The 17,893-nt window shown below is 45.8% G+C and overlaps 1 protein-coding gene and 1 long non-coding RNA gene across 7 annotated transcripts in view; one reads left to right on the forward strand and one right to left on the reverse strand.

The window, feature by feature from the left end:
* The window catches only part of MTA3 (metastasis associated 1 family member 3), a 158,440-nt gene extending 153,674 nt beyond the window's left edge, over positions 1 to 4,766 (reverse strand). For 4 of the 6 annotated variants that reach the window (XR_014235116.1, XM_082358175.1, XM_082358174.1 and 1 more), the window contains exons 1-2: positions 4,613 to 4,766; positions 2,898 to 2,965 (exon numbers count right to left, since the gene is read on the reverse strand). Coding sequence is in view for 4 of the 6 variants with exons in the window: in XM_082358175.1 (XP_082214301.1) it covers positions 2,898 to 2,965; positions 4,613 to 4,640 (96 nt within the window). In the remaining 2 variants the exon portion in view is untranslated. Of the gene's footprint in view, positions 1 to 2,261; positions 2,388 to 2,897; positions 2,966 to 4,612 lie in introns of those variants that run through there. The other 2 variants (XM_082358176.1, XM_082358177.1) reach the window with 2 other exon arrangements.
* A 291-nt stretch (positions 4,767 to 5,057) lies between these two features.
* On the forward strand, positions 5,058 to 13,828 carry LOC309612531. The gene is made up of 2 exons (XR_014235254.1): positions 5,058 to 9,257; positions 13,688 to 13,828. It is a non-coding gene; the product is annotated as an uncharacterized lncRNA (long non-coding RNA).
* Positions 13,829 to 17,893: the final 4,065 nt, after the last annotated feature.

The raw sequence follows: 17,893 nt of genomic DNA on the forward strand, positions 1-17,893 counted from the left end.
AGACCATGTCCATATTAGTCACTGTTGTACCTGAGCCTAGCATAGTGCCTGCTACATAACAAGTGCTCAAGAAATATTTGTTTAATTACTTAAAGTGAGATCTCTCACATCCCTTCAGAAATAAAGGTCCTATGTAAATATTTAGTAATTAATTAGCTTATCGCAGTTCCTTTTTATCAATACTCCATCCAAACTGCCACTCTCTGAAATTACAGAGACTCTGATCTCTCACAGTTCAGTCACCCTCAGTCCCGTAAGGACTGCTCGTATATTAATGACTCTTTGAGAAAGCAGAGGGGCAGGGAGAAGGGGAGAATGTCGGGGAGGGGAGGGACTTTTGAAGTGAATAGTAATATAATGATAAAGAAGTGTGAAATGATCCAGGTTCCAGCTAGATGTGTAACCCAGGCATTTAAGTGACTTAACCACAGTGTGCTTCACAACAACAATCCATGATGCATCTACCTTAAAGGTTTAAGGTACTGTGAGGCTCAAAAGAGGTGACAAACGTGAATCCCCAGATTACATGCTTCCAGAGCACCATGCTCTGATGTTTGTAAATTTAGCACAGATGCAATTTTCCTTCTGCTTGTGGAATTATTTAGCTGATGTCCGTCTCCACTACTAGACTTTTCTTGTTCATCCTTCAATTCCTAAAAGTGCATATCTAAAAGTAGCAGGTCCTTAGAAATATTTGTAAAATGAATGAATCAGAGTACTTTGTAAACAGTAAAGCCATGTACAAGTATGAACATCAGACATCTGAGAAATTCATTAATTCAAAAAATGTTTACTTAACTATGTGCCAGCCACTACTCTAAGGCACTTGGGATGCATTAGTGAACAGAAGAGATCACTACACACATAGAGCTTACATTCTAGTTTGGGAAAACAGGCAATGAAAAGATAGGCACAACTCATTTTATTGCACTTCGGTTCACTGCACTTCTCAGATATTGTGTTTTTTACAAATCAATGGTTTATGGCAACACTCGGTGGAGCAAGTCTATCAGTGCCATTTTTCCAATAGCATTTGCTTACTTCGTGTCTGTCACATTTTGGTAAATCTTGCGGTATTTCAAACTTTTTCATTATTATGATATTTGTTATGGCAACCTATGATCAGTGATTTTTAATATTATTTTATGACCCACTGAAGGCTCAGATGATAGCTAGCAACTTTTAGCAATAAAGTATTTTTCAATTAGGCATGTACATCTTTTTTTAGACATAATGTACACTGAATAGACTACAGTATGGTATAAACACAACTTTTATATGCACTGGGAAACTAAAAAATTCATGTGACTCGTTTTACTGCAATATCTGCTTTATTGCAGTGGTCTGAACTGAACCCACAATATCTCTGAGGTATGCCTGTAAACACATTAATTAAGTATATTTGAAGGTGATAAATGATGTGGGGGAAAAAAGCAAGGTATGGGGGGCTGGAAACAACCAGACAGTCCTAAAGTGGGTGCATATGAGAAATAGCCAAGGGGGTCCAGTGGTTAGGACTTGGCGCTTCACTGCCATGGCCCTGGGTTCAATCCCTGGTCAGGGAACTAAGATCCTGCAAGACAGGCGGCGCAGTCAAAAAAAAAAAAGAGAGAGAGAAACAGGCAAGAAAGAGCTTACTGCACTTAGAACCGAATGAACAAAGCAGGGAGCAGCCAGAGAATACAGGTCTCATAGGGCAATATTTCTCCTTGAATCCTAGTTAACTTTCTAAATAAGCTGATGCAGTGAACAGTGTGGAATTGCCTAAATTTTTTTTTAAGCCTTTTATTTATTTATTTATTTTTTTATTTTTTTTTTGGCCATGCCGCGCGTGGCTTGCAGGATCTTACTTCCCCAACTAGGGATGGAACCTGGGCCCCAGCAGTGAAAGCACCGAGTCCTAACCACTGGACCACCAGGGAATTCCCTGGAATTGCCTAAATTCTTATACCTTACATCAGTAATATAAAAGAGAAGCACATCAGGAAGACATCTCAACAGTTCCCACCCACAGACTGACCTAATCCTGAGGCCATTTTCTTCATTTGGTGGTGGTCTCAAATACTATGGAAATTTTTTAAATGCAAGGTCCCCAGGGTATCCCCAAAAGTGAACCAAGACCTCAACGCTCATAAGCCAGGCATGCCCTTGGCCAGATCTGGTTTCCTGGGCCTCAGAACGGGACCAGTCTCCAGATGGTATTTTGGGGGAAGGGTATTAGCTAGACAGCCCCCAAACATTTTAACAATGTGAATTCTCACCAGCTACACAAGTAACCGTCAACCATCAGAAATCTATGGTCCATGTCATTTATGATTGTTTGAGTGCCTCCACTGTAAAAGCTCAGCTACTGCCAACAGTCATAATGCTTCTGATGTCCTGGACACCTGCGATCAGGGACAAACCTTGATGTAAAAGTTTTATTTACTTGGGCCTAAGGGACAAAAAGTCACTTTATAATTATACCAAAACTGTATTCTTATTATTAGTTAGCCTAGTCTAGAATTTTACAAATTCCCTTAAATATCATATTCCCTAACTTCCTCCTTCTCAAGGTGAAAGAGGAAAAAATTAATTCACTAAAAAGGGAGAAACACAAATTATGACTTCAAATATAAAAAGGGACTGAGTTACAGGAGTGACCTGCTCTGAGAAGCTCCAAGCAATTTGAAGAAATCTTACAGATGTTACATATTCAATATCAACATTTAATATCAGAGGTAATTATAAAAAGCAAAAGAATATTCAGAATCCTGCATAATTCTCTAATCTGAAATCTCTACTTTCAAAGAGTCTGGAACTTAAAGTAAAATCATCTCTTATGCCCTTTACCCAATTACCCTTCAATGGGCAACAAATATTTCTTAATATTTGAATCAAGAACACTCAGTGTATACCTTGTTGAGTTCTTCTATCCTTCTGATGAGGTACGGATTGCTAGAGGAATTCTCAAAGTAGACATAATCTGTAATTAAAGGAAGTAAAGAGCTTAATCTTTTCAACAGAAAGTTCACATTTGTCAATTTATGACTTTTTATATCAGGTAATTCACATTCAAAATGAAGCACGCCCGTGATTCATTTCCTGGTAAAAGCAAACTGAGTAATGCAGCCTTAATGTATTCTCTTTCTTATGTGCTTACCATTCACAGACCCTTATTTTCCTGGCATTTTCATTTCAATTAATGTTTTATTCAAGTTCTCCTAGACTTCTGTCCCACATGTGTCATTTCTTTAATAATAAACAAAAAGACACCTCTTATCCCTGAGTAGTCAGAGCTGACTAAACATGTGTCTTTCATACAATAACTGCTTCCACATCTTTTCACTCCAATCCAATTTGCCCTGGAGTAGGCTTCTCACATAAAACTATTGACCTAAGACAAATTCAGAGCATCTTGAAAGGCTTAGCAGCCCAAAGTACATTTCAATCACCAACTTAAAAAAAAATCAGGTGAGCAGAGCAGAAGCACATTGACAAACTTTTTCACAGCTCTATCCAGGAAGATGAGGAGGCGAAAAAGGAGAGGGGTCACTTTTTGAGAGGCAGAGCTCTGTGGAGGTGATACCAGCCTTTTTAATACCATATTTACCATATTTAATCCAGATCCATTTAGGGTCTCGTTATAAAGCAACTGCTGCAGCCTTTCAACAAAAAGCATATAAATTTTCAAGTGTGGTTTTTCCTCTCATCTAATAGGCTCACTGGAAACTTCCCACTGTGTGTTTAGTTGAGAGGCTGGGCTGCAGTGTTATTGTCTATCTTAGTGGCTCTTTCCCATCTCCCTTCTGCAAAGTGGCCTCATTTAGCCAGGCCGTTCCCACCACCATCCATCAAGGAGCTCGGCTAATGAGCAGAGAAGAGCCAGTCTCACACACAAACACGTCACTTATCTGAATTATTATTTTACCAGGAAAGAGGGAGGAGGGCGTCGTGAGTAGGGAGAAAGTTTGTTTGACCTTATTTCTCTTCTGCAGAAGGCTGGGAAGGAGGCAGACAGCAGAGCAAACGTCCAGGCAAAGCTCCACTCCCCACCCAAGGCTGCGGTGCCCCGGCCCCTCTAAGCCCCATTCCTGGGGGGGGCTGCACAAGAAACGTAAGGGAGAGGGACGAAGGAGAGGTGCAGGGCCCTGTCCCCGCAAACAGGCCTATCCAGCTGTGCCCCTGGCTGGGCCCCCATCGCCCCCACCCACACCCCCAATGAAGGGGAGCAGTAGAGGAGAGATGTCCCTCCACTCTCTCCAAACCCCCAACGCCTAGAAGTCACGCGAGAAAAGATCACCCTCTTAGGGGGCTCGACGGCCCCTGACCCCCATGGGGGTTTCACGGGCTGAGGGGGAGGTGGCGTCTGATAATTCATACCCCCAAGTACAGGCCTGGCCTAAAACCCTGGTTGGGATGCGGGGGTGTGGATGGGCCCCGGTCCCTTGTGGGCCACGGTGGGGGAGGGGAGAGGGGAGGGGGGGCAGCCCCGGCCCCCTCCGCAGGCCCCCAGCCCCATGCGCCCTCAGCCCGGGCGCCCGTGGCTCCCAGCGGTTAGGGTGAACTCGCCCCTACCCCCCACTCCCGGAGCCCGCTCCCAGACGGGCCGGGTCGGGCCGAGCCTTCCTACCTCCGACCCGGTACATGTTGGCCGCCATGTCCGCCCGCCCGCCCGCGGAGCCCGAGCCGAGCCCCGCCCGCTGCCGCCGCCGCCGCCGCCGCCGCCGCCGCCGCCGCCTCAGCCCCGGCCGCCGCCGCCGACGCCGCCGCCGCCGACGCCGCGCCTAGCCGTGGGGGGGAAGGGAGGGAGGGAACAAGGGGAGGGGGAAGTGAAGGGGAGGGGGAAGTGAAGGGGAGGGGACGCAGAGGGGTGGGAGCAGGTGCCCGCCCCCAGCGCCGGGCTAGCGAGGCAGAGTTCCCGGCCACCCGGGAGGCCGGAGCGCTTGGGGCCAGCAGGGAATTGGGGAGGGGGGGCGGCTTGGGGGACCTAACTGGAAGTGGAGGGTCCTAGGACAGGGGTCCTGGCCCAAGCCGAGGCCTGCACCCGCAAATGCGGGCCAGGGGCTATCAGAGAATCGGGGTGGCGGCAGGGACTCAGCCTCTCCGGAGCCCTTATCGTCCCAACCAGCGTACCCCGGCACCTGCCCACCCCGAGACAGGGCTTCCTCCCCGCTTCTGTCCCTGGAGAGCCCCCGTCTGTGTGACCTCGAGCACGTGAGCCCCTGTCTCGGTGCAAACACTTGGATGCAAATAAGTGCTCGCAGCAGGGCGCCTTCCTCGTGGTGATGGTAATGCGGCGGGCCTGGAGCTGGCAGGCCCTGGAGCCAGGAGGACCCCAGGTGCCTGCAGCTTCTCAGGGCAGAGACTTATCTGGGGACAAGGCTAGAAAAACAGGTCCCTTCCAAGTCTACCGTAACTACGTTGTCAGGTCCATCCGCGTTCACCCCAAAAGCGGGCTGAATAAAACCTATTTCCCCACACCTGGAGGCCTTGCCTCTAGACGGGCTTGCAGTGCAGACCGGCTGGGAGAAGAGACCATTAGAGGAGGGGGGCTTCCTTTGCCCTTACGGGAACAGGGCCCTACAGTTCATCATCACCACAGCCCCTCAAAAAAGAGATCGTGCCAATCAGCTTACTGTTGATGGACTGTTAACTGGTTATGTACCTAAAGCTTTTGAAGTTATTATTTTCCCATGCGAATTCTCTAGACAACCCCTGTTTTCTCAGCCTTCATACCCTCACAGAAACAAAGAACCAAGTAGAGTTGAATCTGAGCTGGCTCTCCCCCAAAATGAACACAAACAACTTTCTTTAGAGAAGCCAATCCATTCCAAACTACTCCCAGACATTGTTGTAAAATACACATGAAGATGATCCCTTACTGTTGTAGGTTGTTTGGAGTTCCTGGTGCTTTACAGCTGTGTGTTGTTGACTCTGGGTTTGGGGTCTGTGCAGGGATGGGAAGTGTCCCCAGAAAAGAAGATTGTGTTTTGTTTGTCTGGTGATGGCATTTGTGACGGTCCATTATCACAAATTACTGAGGTGAAAAAAATAATTTTCTACATAGCTGAGGGAAAGTAAAAAATAAAATAAAAAATAAAGCACCTTTGCCTGAATTACCTTGATTGACTGTGTGACCCAAGTTTCTTTAAGTATAAAATGGGGGCACACTAATTCCACTTCACAGACGGGGTAAGGATCAGCTGTGATATCTTAAAATGCTTTGTAAACCAGCATAGAGCACTATGCAAATACAGGTGTCTGTTGCTTTTTTTTAACCTCAAGAAAGTCTCACATTCCCAAAGGTTTTATGCCATGAGTCAAATTGTGATCCTGCATCAGCTCTTTTGACCTAGAGAAAAAAGCAGAAGTGTTTTGTTATGCACACTGCATAACTGTTATTTCTCATAACCCTTTTACTGGAGATCCCACGGAAAACATATTGTGACGTATCTGACATCACTCTCTCCGTTTCTGAGGTGAAACATAAATAGGTTGAATAATTTAGCTGGAGTCAAACCATAAACTGGCAGCAGTATTGGGATAATTCAGCCCTTTCCTTTGGCCTAGAAATCTCTAAACCAGGAAGAATTTCTCCAAGTGAAAAGGCCACCTGGAAACCATAAACTGCAAAGGAATAATAGATCGCAAGCTCTACTAAAGGGTTTTCCCATTATTTTTGAATAAATGTGCAATTTCTCCCCTTCAAAATATTTCTCTGTTTCTGTTAGTTCCTTGTCTCATTTCCACAGTTTTGTGCACCTTACCAGGTACTAACCACAATAAATGGGCAAAAGTGCCAAGAAAACTCCCTCCATCCGTACCTACCTCCTCCCCTTAGGAACAGCCTTATCCAGAAGCCCCAACCCCACACCCCCATGAAAGGGCTCAGAGTTTGGGGGGCAGGGGATGAGTAGTAGGAGGTAATGATGGTGGCAGAACCCAGGCTCTGCCTTCCTCTAGATTCTGTGTAGTTTTTTTTTTTTTAATTTATTTATTTTATTTATTTATTTTGGGCTGCTTGGGTCTTTGTTGTTGTGTGTGGGCTTTCTCTAGTTGCGGCGAGCAGGGGCTATTCTTCGTTGTGGTGAGCAGGCCTCTCATTGCGGTGGCTTCTCATGTTGCGGAAGCACTGGCTCTAGAGCGCAGGCTCAGTAGTTGTGGCACACAGGCTCAGTAGTTGTGGTGCACAGGCTTAGTTGCTCTGCAGCATGTGGGATCTTACCAGACCAGGGCTCAAACCCGTGTCCCCTGCATTGGCAGGCGGATTCTTTTTATTTTTTTTTTTATAAATTTATTTATGTATTTCTTTTTAGCTGCATTGGGTCTTCATTGCTGTGCGTGGTCTTTCTCTAGTGGAGGCGAGCAGGGGCTACTCTTCGTTATGGCGCGCGGGCTTCTTGTTTTGGTGACTTCTCTTGTTGTAGAGCACGGGCTCTAGGCACGTGGGCTTCAGTAGTTGTGGCATGCAGGCTCAGTAGTTGTGGCTCATGGGCTCTAGAGCGCAGGCTCAGTAGTTGTGGTGCACGGGCTTAGTTGCTCTGCAGCACGTGGGATCTTCCCGGACCAGGGCTCGAACCCGTGTCCCCTGCACTGGCAGGTGGGTTCTTAACCACTGTGCCACCAGGGAAGCCCAGATTCTGTGTATTTAACCTCTTTCATCTCCAGATCCTGGACCAGTGTCTTCTACATAATAGGTGCTCAATATCTAAAAGAATAAGTGCCCGTGAATGATGGGCTCAACATAAAGAACCAGATGCAGAGTTGAATGCAGGGACTTTTGTCTACGAAACTTTTATACCTCCTAATATCAAAGAGGTGTGCACATAAGAGAGTTCAGCAAATGTCTCTAGATTGGAAAAAAAAAAAAAAACATACAAAGAAGGGTGGAAAAGCCTGTGCCTTCAAAGAAAGCAAAGGCACTTCTACCTCCTCAGGCTGCATGGCTCAGATCACAAACTTGTCATCAATCAGCCCAAACTTCACTCCTAGTTTGACTGTTCAGCTTTAACACCTTGAGCAAGTTGCTTAACCCCTCAGATCCTCAAATTCTACAAATCATGACTAGTGATTGACACCTATGGTGAATGCTTATGCTAAAAAGTGAAATATACAATGTGTTGGGCACATGTTAAGCTTCATACTTATATGTCACTTCTCTCTATTCCAGCCATCCTCATTACTAAGAAAGAGGGGTCTCTCAGATCATGCCAGAAACCCCAGGGAAAATCCAGCCTCCGCAAGGGTAAAATTTCCTGGCATGGCCGTTGTGATTAAAGAACCACGATAAGGGATTGCCAAAAGGCCCAGAATCTTCCCTGTGCAGTCCCCAGCATCCCACAGCTTAGCTGAAAAAAAGTGGATGCTGCAAGAAAGCTATAGATAAGACAGAGGGTTGGTTTTTGTCTCAACATCAGGATGGAATTTTTATACATGCAAAAAAAATAAGGGCTGGCCAGAGTCTGGGAACTTTCTGATATTGAACTCAAGAAAGGAGCCTGGGGGTCTAGAATGTAATTAATCTGAAACCAGATGCCAGTCTTCAGGTAAGTACCATATCTTGTCCTTCGTGTTTTCTTTGATTTCTCTCTCTTTCTCTTTCCCTTTTCTTTCATTAACTTATGTGTTATTTAGTAAAAATTATTTTGGAAAAAGGCCAGTCTCTCTCAGCTATTCCAAGGTGGTCCTGGGTTTTACAAGCAGATGACTGTATTCCAGGAGAAAGCAAGAATCAAAGCAATGGAGCCCTTAAGGGAAAGGAAACCAGAGCTGGAGTTTCCTAGCTTCTTTAGCCATGGAGCTTCTCCTTCCATTGATCCCCTGTGCTAAAAACATGAAACCCAGGACCAGTCCCAGGTCTTGATTTTTGGAAGTGTGTGTTTTAGGATTCCATGGTTCTCTCATGCCCTCAAAGAGGAGTTAGCTCAGCCATTTGGTTGCATCCACAAGGAGGTTCCTTCTCTAGTGACAACATTGCCTCCAGATACTGGAAAAGGGACTGGAAATCACAACGTAGACAGGGATGAGCCCCTGGAAGGGTAACCTAATTGACGTAAGTGCTTTTTTTTTTTTTAATCTATAAAGTGCTGGAGTGCTGTGGATTTGAATTGGCGATGATGACAGCACAGGGTGTGGGGTCAGGAAATAGAATCCTAAAAGGCAATGGGAAGTGTTGACGGGATACAACAGGGAGTGTTTGTAGGAATGACTCAGATAGCAGCAAAGAGAGTGGATTGGAGAGGCTGGAGAGTCGAGGCTGTGAGATCAGTCGGAAGGTTGGTGCAAAGGGATGATGACCTAGAGTAGAGGCAGTGGGATATGAGAGATGTAGATGGGTTTGAGAGAGACTTAGGGGGTGGGAGCTACAGAATCTGGTGCCTTTGGGGAGGTTTGGAGTAAAAGGGTAGCATCTGGTTATCAGCAAGTGGGTGGAGAGAGGTGTGATTCAGTGAGTAGAAAGTACAGGAGGGGAGGCAAGTTGGGGGGAAGAGGGGTGGTTGACAGGTTCAGTTTTAGACAAGTTGTGTGCAAGGTGCCTTTTGAGGGACTTCCCTGGCGGTTCAGTGGTTAAGACTCCACACTTCCAACGTGCTTCCAATGCAGGGGGCGTGGGTTTGATCCCTGGTCGGGGAACTAAGAACCCACATGCCGTGCGGCACAGCCAAAAAAAAAGAGATGCCTTTGGAAACATGCAGGTATGTTTCCTTGTTAAGAATGAGGTGGATGAACAGACCTGGAGTTTGAGAGATCTGGGCTAGAAATACCCTCTTCTGTGTCACCATCAGCTCAGAGCCAGGTCTGTCTTGTCTGAGGAGTAAACCAAACCCTGCCCCCAGGGGAAGAAGCAGGTTCCCTGAGTCCTTCAGCTTGGGAGAAAACAGGTTTAGCCGGTCTAGGTCCAGGAGATCAGGGTCCAGGTCCAAATGTGCAAACAGGCAGGGCACGGGCAAAGAGCCACGCAAGTCACTGACCAAGACAGGTGGTGAAGACAAGGGGGAATGCCCAGGGCTGACCTCTCCCAAAGGCAAAATTCTCAGCTGGAGAAAGAGAGTTCTGCTCCCAGGATGAAAAAAGCAGCTGGGGTGGGAGGGTGGGAGTCGGGGATGAAAAGAACAGGAAGAGAAGGGAAGGGACACAGCCTAAAAAAGCAAATCTGCCTATTTCCTAACTTAACCCTCTTGCCTCTAAGATGGTATAGTGGGTTGAATGGTGGTCCCCCAAAATATATGTCCACCTGGAATCTGTGAATGTGACCTTATTTAGAGAAAAGGTATTTGCAGATGAAATTAATGATCTGGAGGTAAGATCATCCTGAATTAGGGTTGGCCCTATATCCAATGACAAGTGTCCTTGTGTGAAACAGAAGAAGAAAGGACACAGAGTGAAGAGGAGCAGGCATGTGAAGGTAGAGGCAAAGACTGGTGTTATGAGCTATAAGCCAAGGCAATGCCAAAGACTGCCAGCAACCAACAGATATTGGGGGAGAGGCATGGAATAGATTCTCCGTCAAAGCCCCCAGAAGGAACTAAGTTTGCTGGCACCTTCATTTCTGGCTTCTGGCCTTCAGAACCATGAGGGAATAAATATCTGTTGTTTGAAGCCACCCAAGTTGTGGTAATTGGTTATGGCAGCCCTAGGAAACTCATACAGATGGTAACCACCCCTTGATTTTAAGTAAACATAGATTCAGCCAGAAAACACTGAGCACTATATACAGAGACTAAGGGACATGGAAGCCGAATAAAAGAGAGATACATAGAGAGAAGAGGGCCCAGCACCACTCCACTTAAGTCCTGCTCAAATCCTTTAGACAGAGCTCAATTTATCTCATCTTGGTTTGTCTCTCCTTCTGGCTGACATGGTTGGCTTGGTAGTGCTAAGAGAAAAGAACACCCAGATGCGATGCCCCTCAGCTAAGTGCCAGTGGAAGCATCCCCCAATTTTTTTCTTCCCCAGCACACCTGTGAGCTATCACACATTCCCATGAGCAATAGCAGATTACCAATAAGGTAATGCACCTTTTAACCCCTTAATTGTGTTTCTTTGTCAGGAAGCACTCTGGCTCCTCAGATCCCAATCAATGCTTCTATGGTGGGGAGTAGGGTGGAGGCTACCAAGAATATGTCTCGTCTACAAAAATGCCCTTTTCATTCAACAAATAGATAATGAGTACTGTTAAAGGCATTGAGGATACACCAGTGAACAAGATAGACGAAGCACCTGTCTCCCTGGAGCTTATATTCTAGTGGAGAAGACAGAGAATGACCAAGTAAATCAATCAATAGATATGCTAGTATACGATGGTAAAGGTTCTACAGAAAGTAAATCCGGATAAAGAAACAAAAAGTTATGGTGGTGGTCAGGGAAGGCCTCTTGGACGTAAGAACTCAAAAGAGACCTAATGATAGGATGAAGTGAACCACTGGGACACGTGGGGAGCAACATGCCAGGACAAAGGAACAGCAAGTGCCAATTCCCCAAATCAAGACTCAGCCTGACCTGATCGTGACCTAGGAAGGCCAGTGTGGGTAGGAGATGAGATCACGGAAGTGAGCAGGGTCCAATCATGTAGGGCCTAGGAGGCCATGGTAAAGTGTTTGAATTTTGTTCTAAGTATAATGGAAAGGTTTTTAACACAGGAATAACAGGGATCTGATTTATGTTTTAAAAAGATCACCTGGAATATGAAGAACACAAAGTAGAAAGGGGCCAGTCTTGACTTCCAATTCAAAAAAGCATGACTGGGGACTTCCATGATGGTCCACTGGTTAAGACTCTGTGCTTCCACTGCAGGGGGCTCGGGTTGATCCCTGGTCAGGGAACTAAGCTCCCTTGGCCAAAAAAACAAAAAAGCATGACTGTGTTCTCTGGAGGCATCAAACCTCCTCTGGGCACTAGGAATTCAAAACTCACCAATCCAAAGTTTATGTGATGGAAAACCAAAACTCCTCCTGTGTTTCATTTGACATAATAGCGAGAGAGACCCCTTCCAGCTCAAACTGTGGTACTGAGACCTGTACGTAATGGCAACATACACTGGCTACCTTTTTAAATCCTATACCAAATCATGTTGGACAACATCTAGTCATGTAGGCTGTAGTTAGTTCCCCTTACACCCAATACTGTCACTGAGTTTTTCCTAGGCCATTCACCTTTCTTTCAGCTGAACTACATCTTGGTCATGGGGAACATGGTAAGACCAGTGAATTCCATGAATATGAGCCACTTACTGCATTTTTTCATGTTAAATAAAGTGTCTTGGTTATAAGTCATGCTGCATATATCATGACCTGAAATAAAACCTCCTGAAAAGTTCACACAAAAAAATAAACCCCAAAGACACCAAAAGTCACTTGGGCTGCTGTACAGAGGATGGACTGAGGGGAAGGGAAACACAGAGGCTTGTTAGGAGGCTAACTAACATACTTCGAGAGAGAGGTAACAAAGGCTTGGAATAGAATGATAGCCGTCGTGGCTAATAAAGATATATTTTTGAGATAGAGCCAATAGCCCTGGCTGAAGGGTTGGATGTAGGAGACGAGAGGGCAAAATCCATGAACATTAGTACTTTCAGATGCTTGTAGATATCTGTTTGGAATAGACAACTGGGTCTGGGCTCTGGAGCTCAGCAGAGAGGCCCAGGCTAAAAATGCAGATCTGGGAGTCACCACTATGTAGAAAGTCTGTGAAGCTGGGGACTGGTCAGATCACGTGGGAGAGAGTATAGATGGCAAAGAGCACAGAAGCCTGAGCCCTGGGGCAAGCCAGCATCGAGGGCAGAGGTCAGTTCTGCACCCTGGCTGCACCAAGGAAACTGCTAGTATAATACCCAGGCCCCACCCCCAGAGATCCTGATTTAATTAGTTTGCAGTGGACCATGATGTTCAATTAAGAGAAAAAAATCCTCAGGTGATTTTTTTAATAAATTTATTTTATTTTATTTATTTTTTATTTTTGGCTGCGTTGGGTCTTCGTTGCTGCGCGCGGGCTTTCTCTAATTGCGGTGAGCAGGGGCTACTCTTCATTGCGGTGCACGGGGCTTCTCATTGCGGTGGCTTCTCGTTGCAGAGCGTGGGCTCTAGGCGCACGGGCTTCAGTAGTTGTGGCACATGGGCTCAGTAGTTGTGGCTCGTGGGCTCCAGAGTGCAGGCTCAGTAGTTGTGGCGCACGGGCTTAGTTGCTCTGTGGCATGTGGGATCTTCCCGGCCCAGGGCTCGAACCCGTGTCCCCTGCATTGGCAGGAGGATTCTTAACCACTGCACCACCAGGGAAGTCCCTCCTCAAGTGATTTTAATGGGCAGCCAAGATTGAGAACTATTCAAGTAGTGATCAGGAGAGGAGAGCCGCAAAGGGGGACTGAGGGAGCAATGAGGGAGCTAGGAAAAAAGCCTGAGGAGTACAGGTTCCAGGAGCCATGTGACAAAAGGAGGGGCCCAATTGTGATAAACCAGGGCAACCAATCAACCACTGGATTTGGCAAGATGGTGGTCTTCAGAGACCAACGCCCCTGCCATCTTTTCTTTTGGTGGTTTCTGACTGTCCAAATCCTAGGCAGCTGGAAAAAAATTGGTAGGGTTCTGGCCTTAGACGTTCTACGGTGTAGATGACTCCAAAAGCACAGAGGGGGCCTTACAGCCCCCCCCAGACTGAGGGATGGAGACTAGAATTTGCTCCTTTCATCAGCTCCTTTTATCTTTATCCATAGGTTTGTAGCTGCTGCCCTTTCTAAAAGAGACTGAGGGAAGTTATCTGCATCTTAATTTCAAAAAGGACAGAAAATGTTGGAGGGCTCAAAGCAAAACTTTGAACTCTCGGATAAATAAATCGTTGTTTATGTTTCCTTTTATCTCTGCGAAGTTTTGGAGGAAAAAACATGAGTAGTACAGAGCTGTCCCAAGGAGCTTCTTTTACAAAGCCAGGACGGGACCATATTATTAGTGGCAACTGACGCGATGTTTCCCGTTTAATTGCCCAGATCAGAGCGCTGAGGACCTGGCCCCAAAGAAAGGGCACCTGGAGCCAGTATAAGCTTTTTGAGGTTTTGGCAAAGGATGCCCAAGACCCATCCAGCCAAATCCCATCATTGGTTGTTTTCTGTAAGAGGAGACTAAGTGTCCATCCTCTGGAAGTCCTGACTCCCCTCCACCCCCGACAGGCTTCTGGTTTAGTGGGTGAAATTTAGACTGTGTTCGTGGAATAGAGGGTGGAGCCCACGTTAGGAGCCAGAATTCTGGAAGCGGAGGGAAGAGAGAAGGCTCCAGCATTTCACGGAGTCTCCTTCCTGTGCCCTTGAACCTGGCTGCTTCCTCATGTCAGGTGTCCCCGGTCTCTGCTCCACACTCACACAGAACCTATGTTGGACCCTTTCTAGGGGTGGCCTGAAGTCTCTCATCAGGTCAGAGCAACTTCAAAGGCAGAGTCTGAAGACTCTGTGGCCTTGGTGTTCCCACCTCTTCCTCCCACTCTCCCCACCAACACACACCCCCTCGCACCTCCACAAGGCCCCTCAGATCTGGGCTGGAGTGGGGACTGCTTGCCTGTCACAATCACCGCCTCCAGGAGAAGATGTGAGGTGAAGCTTTCAAAGCTCCACTGACTTCTACATGGTAGCCCAGCTTCTCCCAAAGCAGCTGCAGCAGAGGACAGGCCCTGAGACTTGAGGGATGGAGCGACTCTCAGCCAGTGGCATGTTGCTGGGATCTGATGCATTATTTATGATGCTGGTGTCAGCGTGGCTCCCAGGCACCAGGGGAAATGGAAAAGGCACTTGGGCCTGTGCTGATTAAACTAAATATTTAAACAGGAATCAGGAATTGAGGCAAAATCCATTTTTCTTCAGTAAAGCAAAGAGCACCACAAATGACTTCAAGGCTGAGGACTTGATAAACACCATGCAGATCATAGGGGAAGGTTGGGCGCCCCTGGTTCATGGCTTTCCCCTGCCGTCAGATCCCAGTTCCCTCTCCAGGGCAGATCTAAAGGGTTTGCAGGGGACTTCGGAGTCGAGAGGGAAAGGGGAGTTGGAGGAGCAGAGGAATTCCCACCAGAGCCAATGTGGGAATGAAATTAGGAGACACCAGAACAAACTCCGGCTGGATGCATGCCTCTGCGCCATACCCTTTTGCGCCATTCCTGTCTCGCGATATCTGTTCTTCCCGGTCTGGAGCGATCTGTGCTACAGCATCTGCCCACGTGATCGCACTTACCTTTTGATTAGCTGGAAGGAGGATGACGGGATGTTGGGCAAACATGGACCAACCCTCTTGTCTTGATTCTTATTATTCCACCTGAGACAGGTCCCAATTAGGAAGCTGACCTCCACCCGCTGCACACAAACACAGAGGAAACCCTACACAGAGAAGACACAGGGGAACAGGGCCCTCTATTTACAATATCCAGAAATCTCCAGATATGAGGAAAGAAGGATCTCAAAAGGTGATTTCCTGGTGGAAAGAAACAGTTGTCATTTGGCCTGGCTTCTCCCGCTGTGTTTTTTCCTCCCGGGGGTTTCCCTCACTTGTATTTCTACAGCAGTCACCATTCCTGGTTCCCAGGGACGTGCTTTTTCTCAGTCCCTGCATGAACAAACACCCTTACCCTCCTTTCCTCTAAAGATAGCAGAGACGGCTGACATTTTCAAAATTAACTTTTATAAGAACTTAGGCAAGAAAAGGAAGTAATTGCAGGAAGTACAAATGCAGAAGTTCAGTTCAGTTCAAAGTTTATTGAGATTGTGTGTTTAGTCAATGTGCTGTACTCTGGGTTACCTTGATAGATGAAAATAGATTTCTGATCCTCAAGGAGTTCACTGTCTGATGGAAGAGGCAGGCAATTCGTATATGAGGAGTTACAATCTAATAAAATAAAAGCTATAATTGCTCAGAATTGGTAGCAATTAGTATGGCCTGCTGCAGGGGCAGGGCTGGTCAGAGAAGGCTTTGAGAGAAGGTGATATTTGATCTGGACCATCAACTAAAGTAAAAACTTTGCATGATAAAGAGTCAAAAAGGACATTCCAGACAGAGGGAAGAGCATATAGGAAGTACATGCATGACAAATGAGAACCAACAAGAAACTTGGTTCAAAGCCAGATTGTAAAGGCCTTAAATGCCAGGCTAAGGAGTTTGACCTAATCCTATAGGGCCTAGAGGCCATGGGGAGCTAACACTGTTATATTTGTATTACGTAAGAAGGATAGCAGTGGTTAAAATTTAATAAATCGGCATTTTATTTTTTGGCCACATTTTGGGGCTTGCGAGATCTTAGTTCCCCGACCAGGGATCGAACCCGTGCCCCCTGCAGTGGACATACAGAGTCCTAACCACTGGACGGCCAGGGAATTCCCCATAAATTGGCATTTTAGTTTTTCTAACTAAAATGTGAGTTCGGTTAGTATAAATACATAAAATTTCTGGGCCTGCAGAGCTGACAATAGAGCCTAGGCAGCCGTGTTCCCTGTGAGACTTATCTTTAAATTCAACAGAGAAGTATTTGAAAAGACAAGGGGTAAATTAGATCTCATCGTGTGAGTTCCATTCTCTTTTATCTTGGTATTATGGAATAAATATTTTTGTCCCTGCAAAATTCATATGTTGAAATCCTAACCCACAATGTAAAGGTGTTAGGAGATGGGGCTCTTTGGGAGATAATTAGGTCACAGGGTGGAGCCTTCATGAATGGGATTATAAAAGAGACCCCAGAGAGCTCTCTAGCCCTCTTCCTGCCATGTGAGGCTACAAGTCTGCAACCCAGAAGAGGGCCCTCACCAGAACCCGTTCCTACTGGTACCATGATCTCAGACTTCCAGCCTCCAGAACTGTGAGGAATAAATTTCAGTTGTTTATAAGCTTCCAGTCTATGGTATTCAGTTATAGCAGCACAAACTATCTAAGAAAATTTGGAAAGGTGAAAATGACCCATATATGAGGAGAAATGGTATTATTGCCTGAAAACACTTCCTATGTGTTGGCTCCCACTTCAAAAATCCCAGCTGTCTGATGTCTCAGGAGTCCTGGAGGATGAGGTCACCTATGCCCTAGAGAATTTTTGTCAGGGAGAAGCAGATGAAGGTTTTGGAGCTCCTATGAGAAGTGATTATTTAGGTTTAAGAACTGGAGAGAGGTGGTTATTCAGGCCTGGTGAGACTTCAGGCGATAGGAACTTGGAGATGTTTAGGAACCAGGAATCATTCACATTTGAGAAGTATGCGGACAGAGTTTGCCCAGGCCTTTGGAAAATTAACTGAAGAGATAACAGATGGCAAATTATAACAATTTTTAAAAAGGTAAATATTAAATAACTTGAGAAGAAATGCTGGCTGAGGAGTGACTGACATTTACACTAGTCCCAAGGATATGGCCCTGTGTTCCCTCTGCCATCTCTCTCTGGGCACTAAAGATGGAAGAGTTTGCACCTTCAGGTAGAGGGGCCCTGATCCCCTTTCCTGAACCAAGTATAGAAACACACATTTTAAAATGTATTTGTTCACAGAGACAAGGTTGGACATTTCCAAGATAATTTAAATGTCTAAGAAATTTAGGAAAATACCCACTCCCCCCACCAAAAAAAAAGGTTAGAAATATATAATATTAAGTGAAAAAAAGCAAGCTGGATTAAAATACATATGGTACAATTGCATTTAGGAAAAACCAAAAATTATATATTTGTAGTGTAAATACATAGGCAAATAAATGTATAGAAGATTGGCTAGAAAGATCTGCAACCAACAGTAGTTACCTCTGGGGACAGGGTGTGGGAGGCATGTGAAAATAACTCGATTTTCTTCTGTGTACTTCCATACTGTTCAAAGTTTTTTTTGTTTGTTTTTTTTTTCTGTTCAAAGTTTTTTACGATGAGAATGCATTACGATGAGATGCATTTTCATCAAATACCTTTTAGATTTTTACTTACT

This window comes from Balaenoptera borealis, assembly GCF_965194805.1.
Source record: "Balaenoptera borealis genome assembly, chromosome: 15".
Classification (NCBI taxonomy): Eukaryota; Metazoa; Chordata; class Mammalia; order Artiodactyla; family Balaenopteridae; genus Balaenoptera; species Balaenoptera borealis.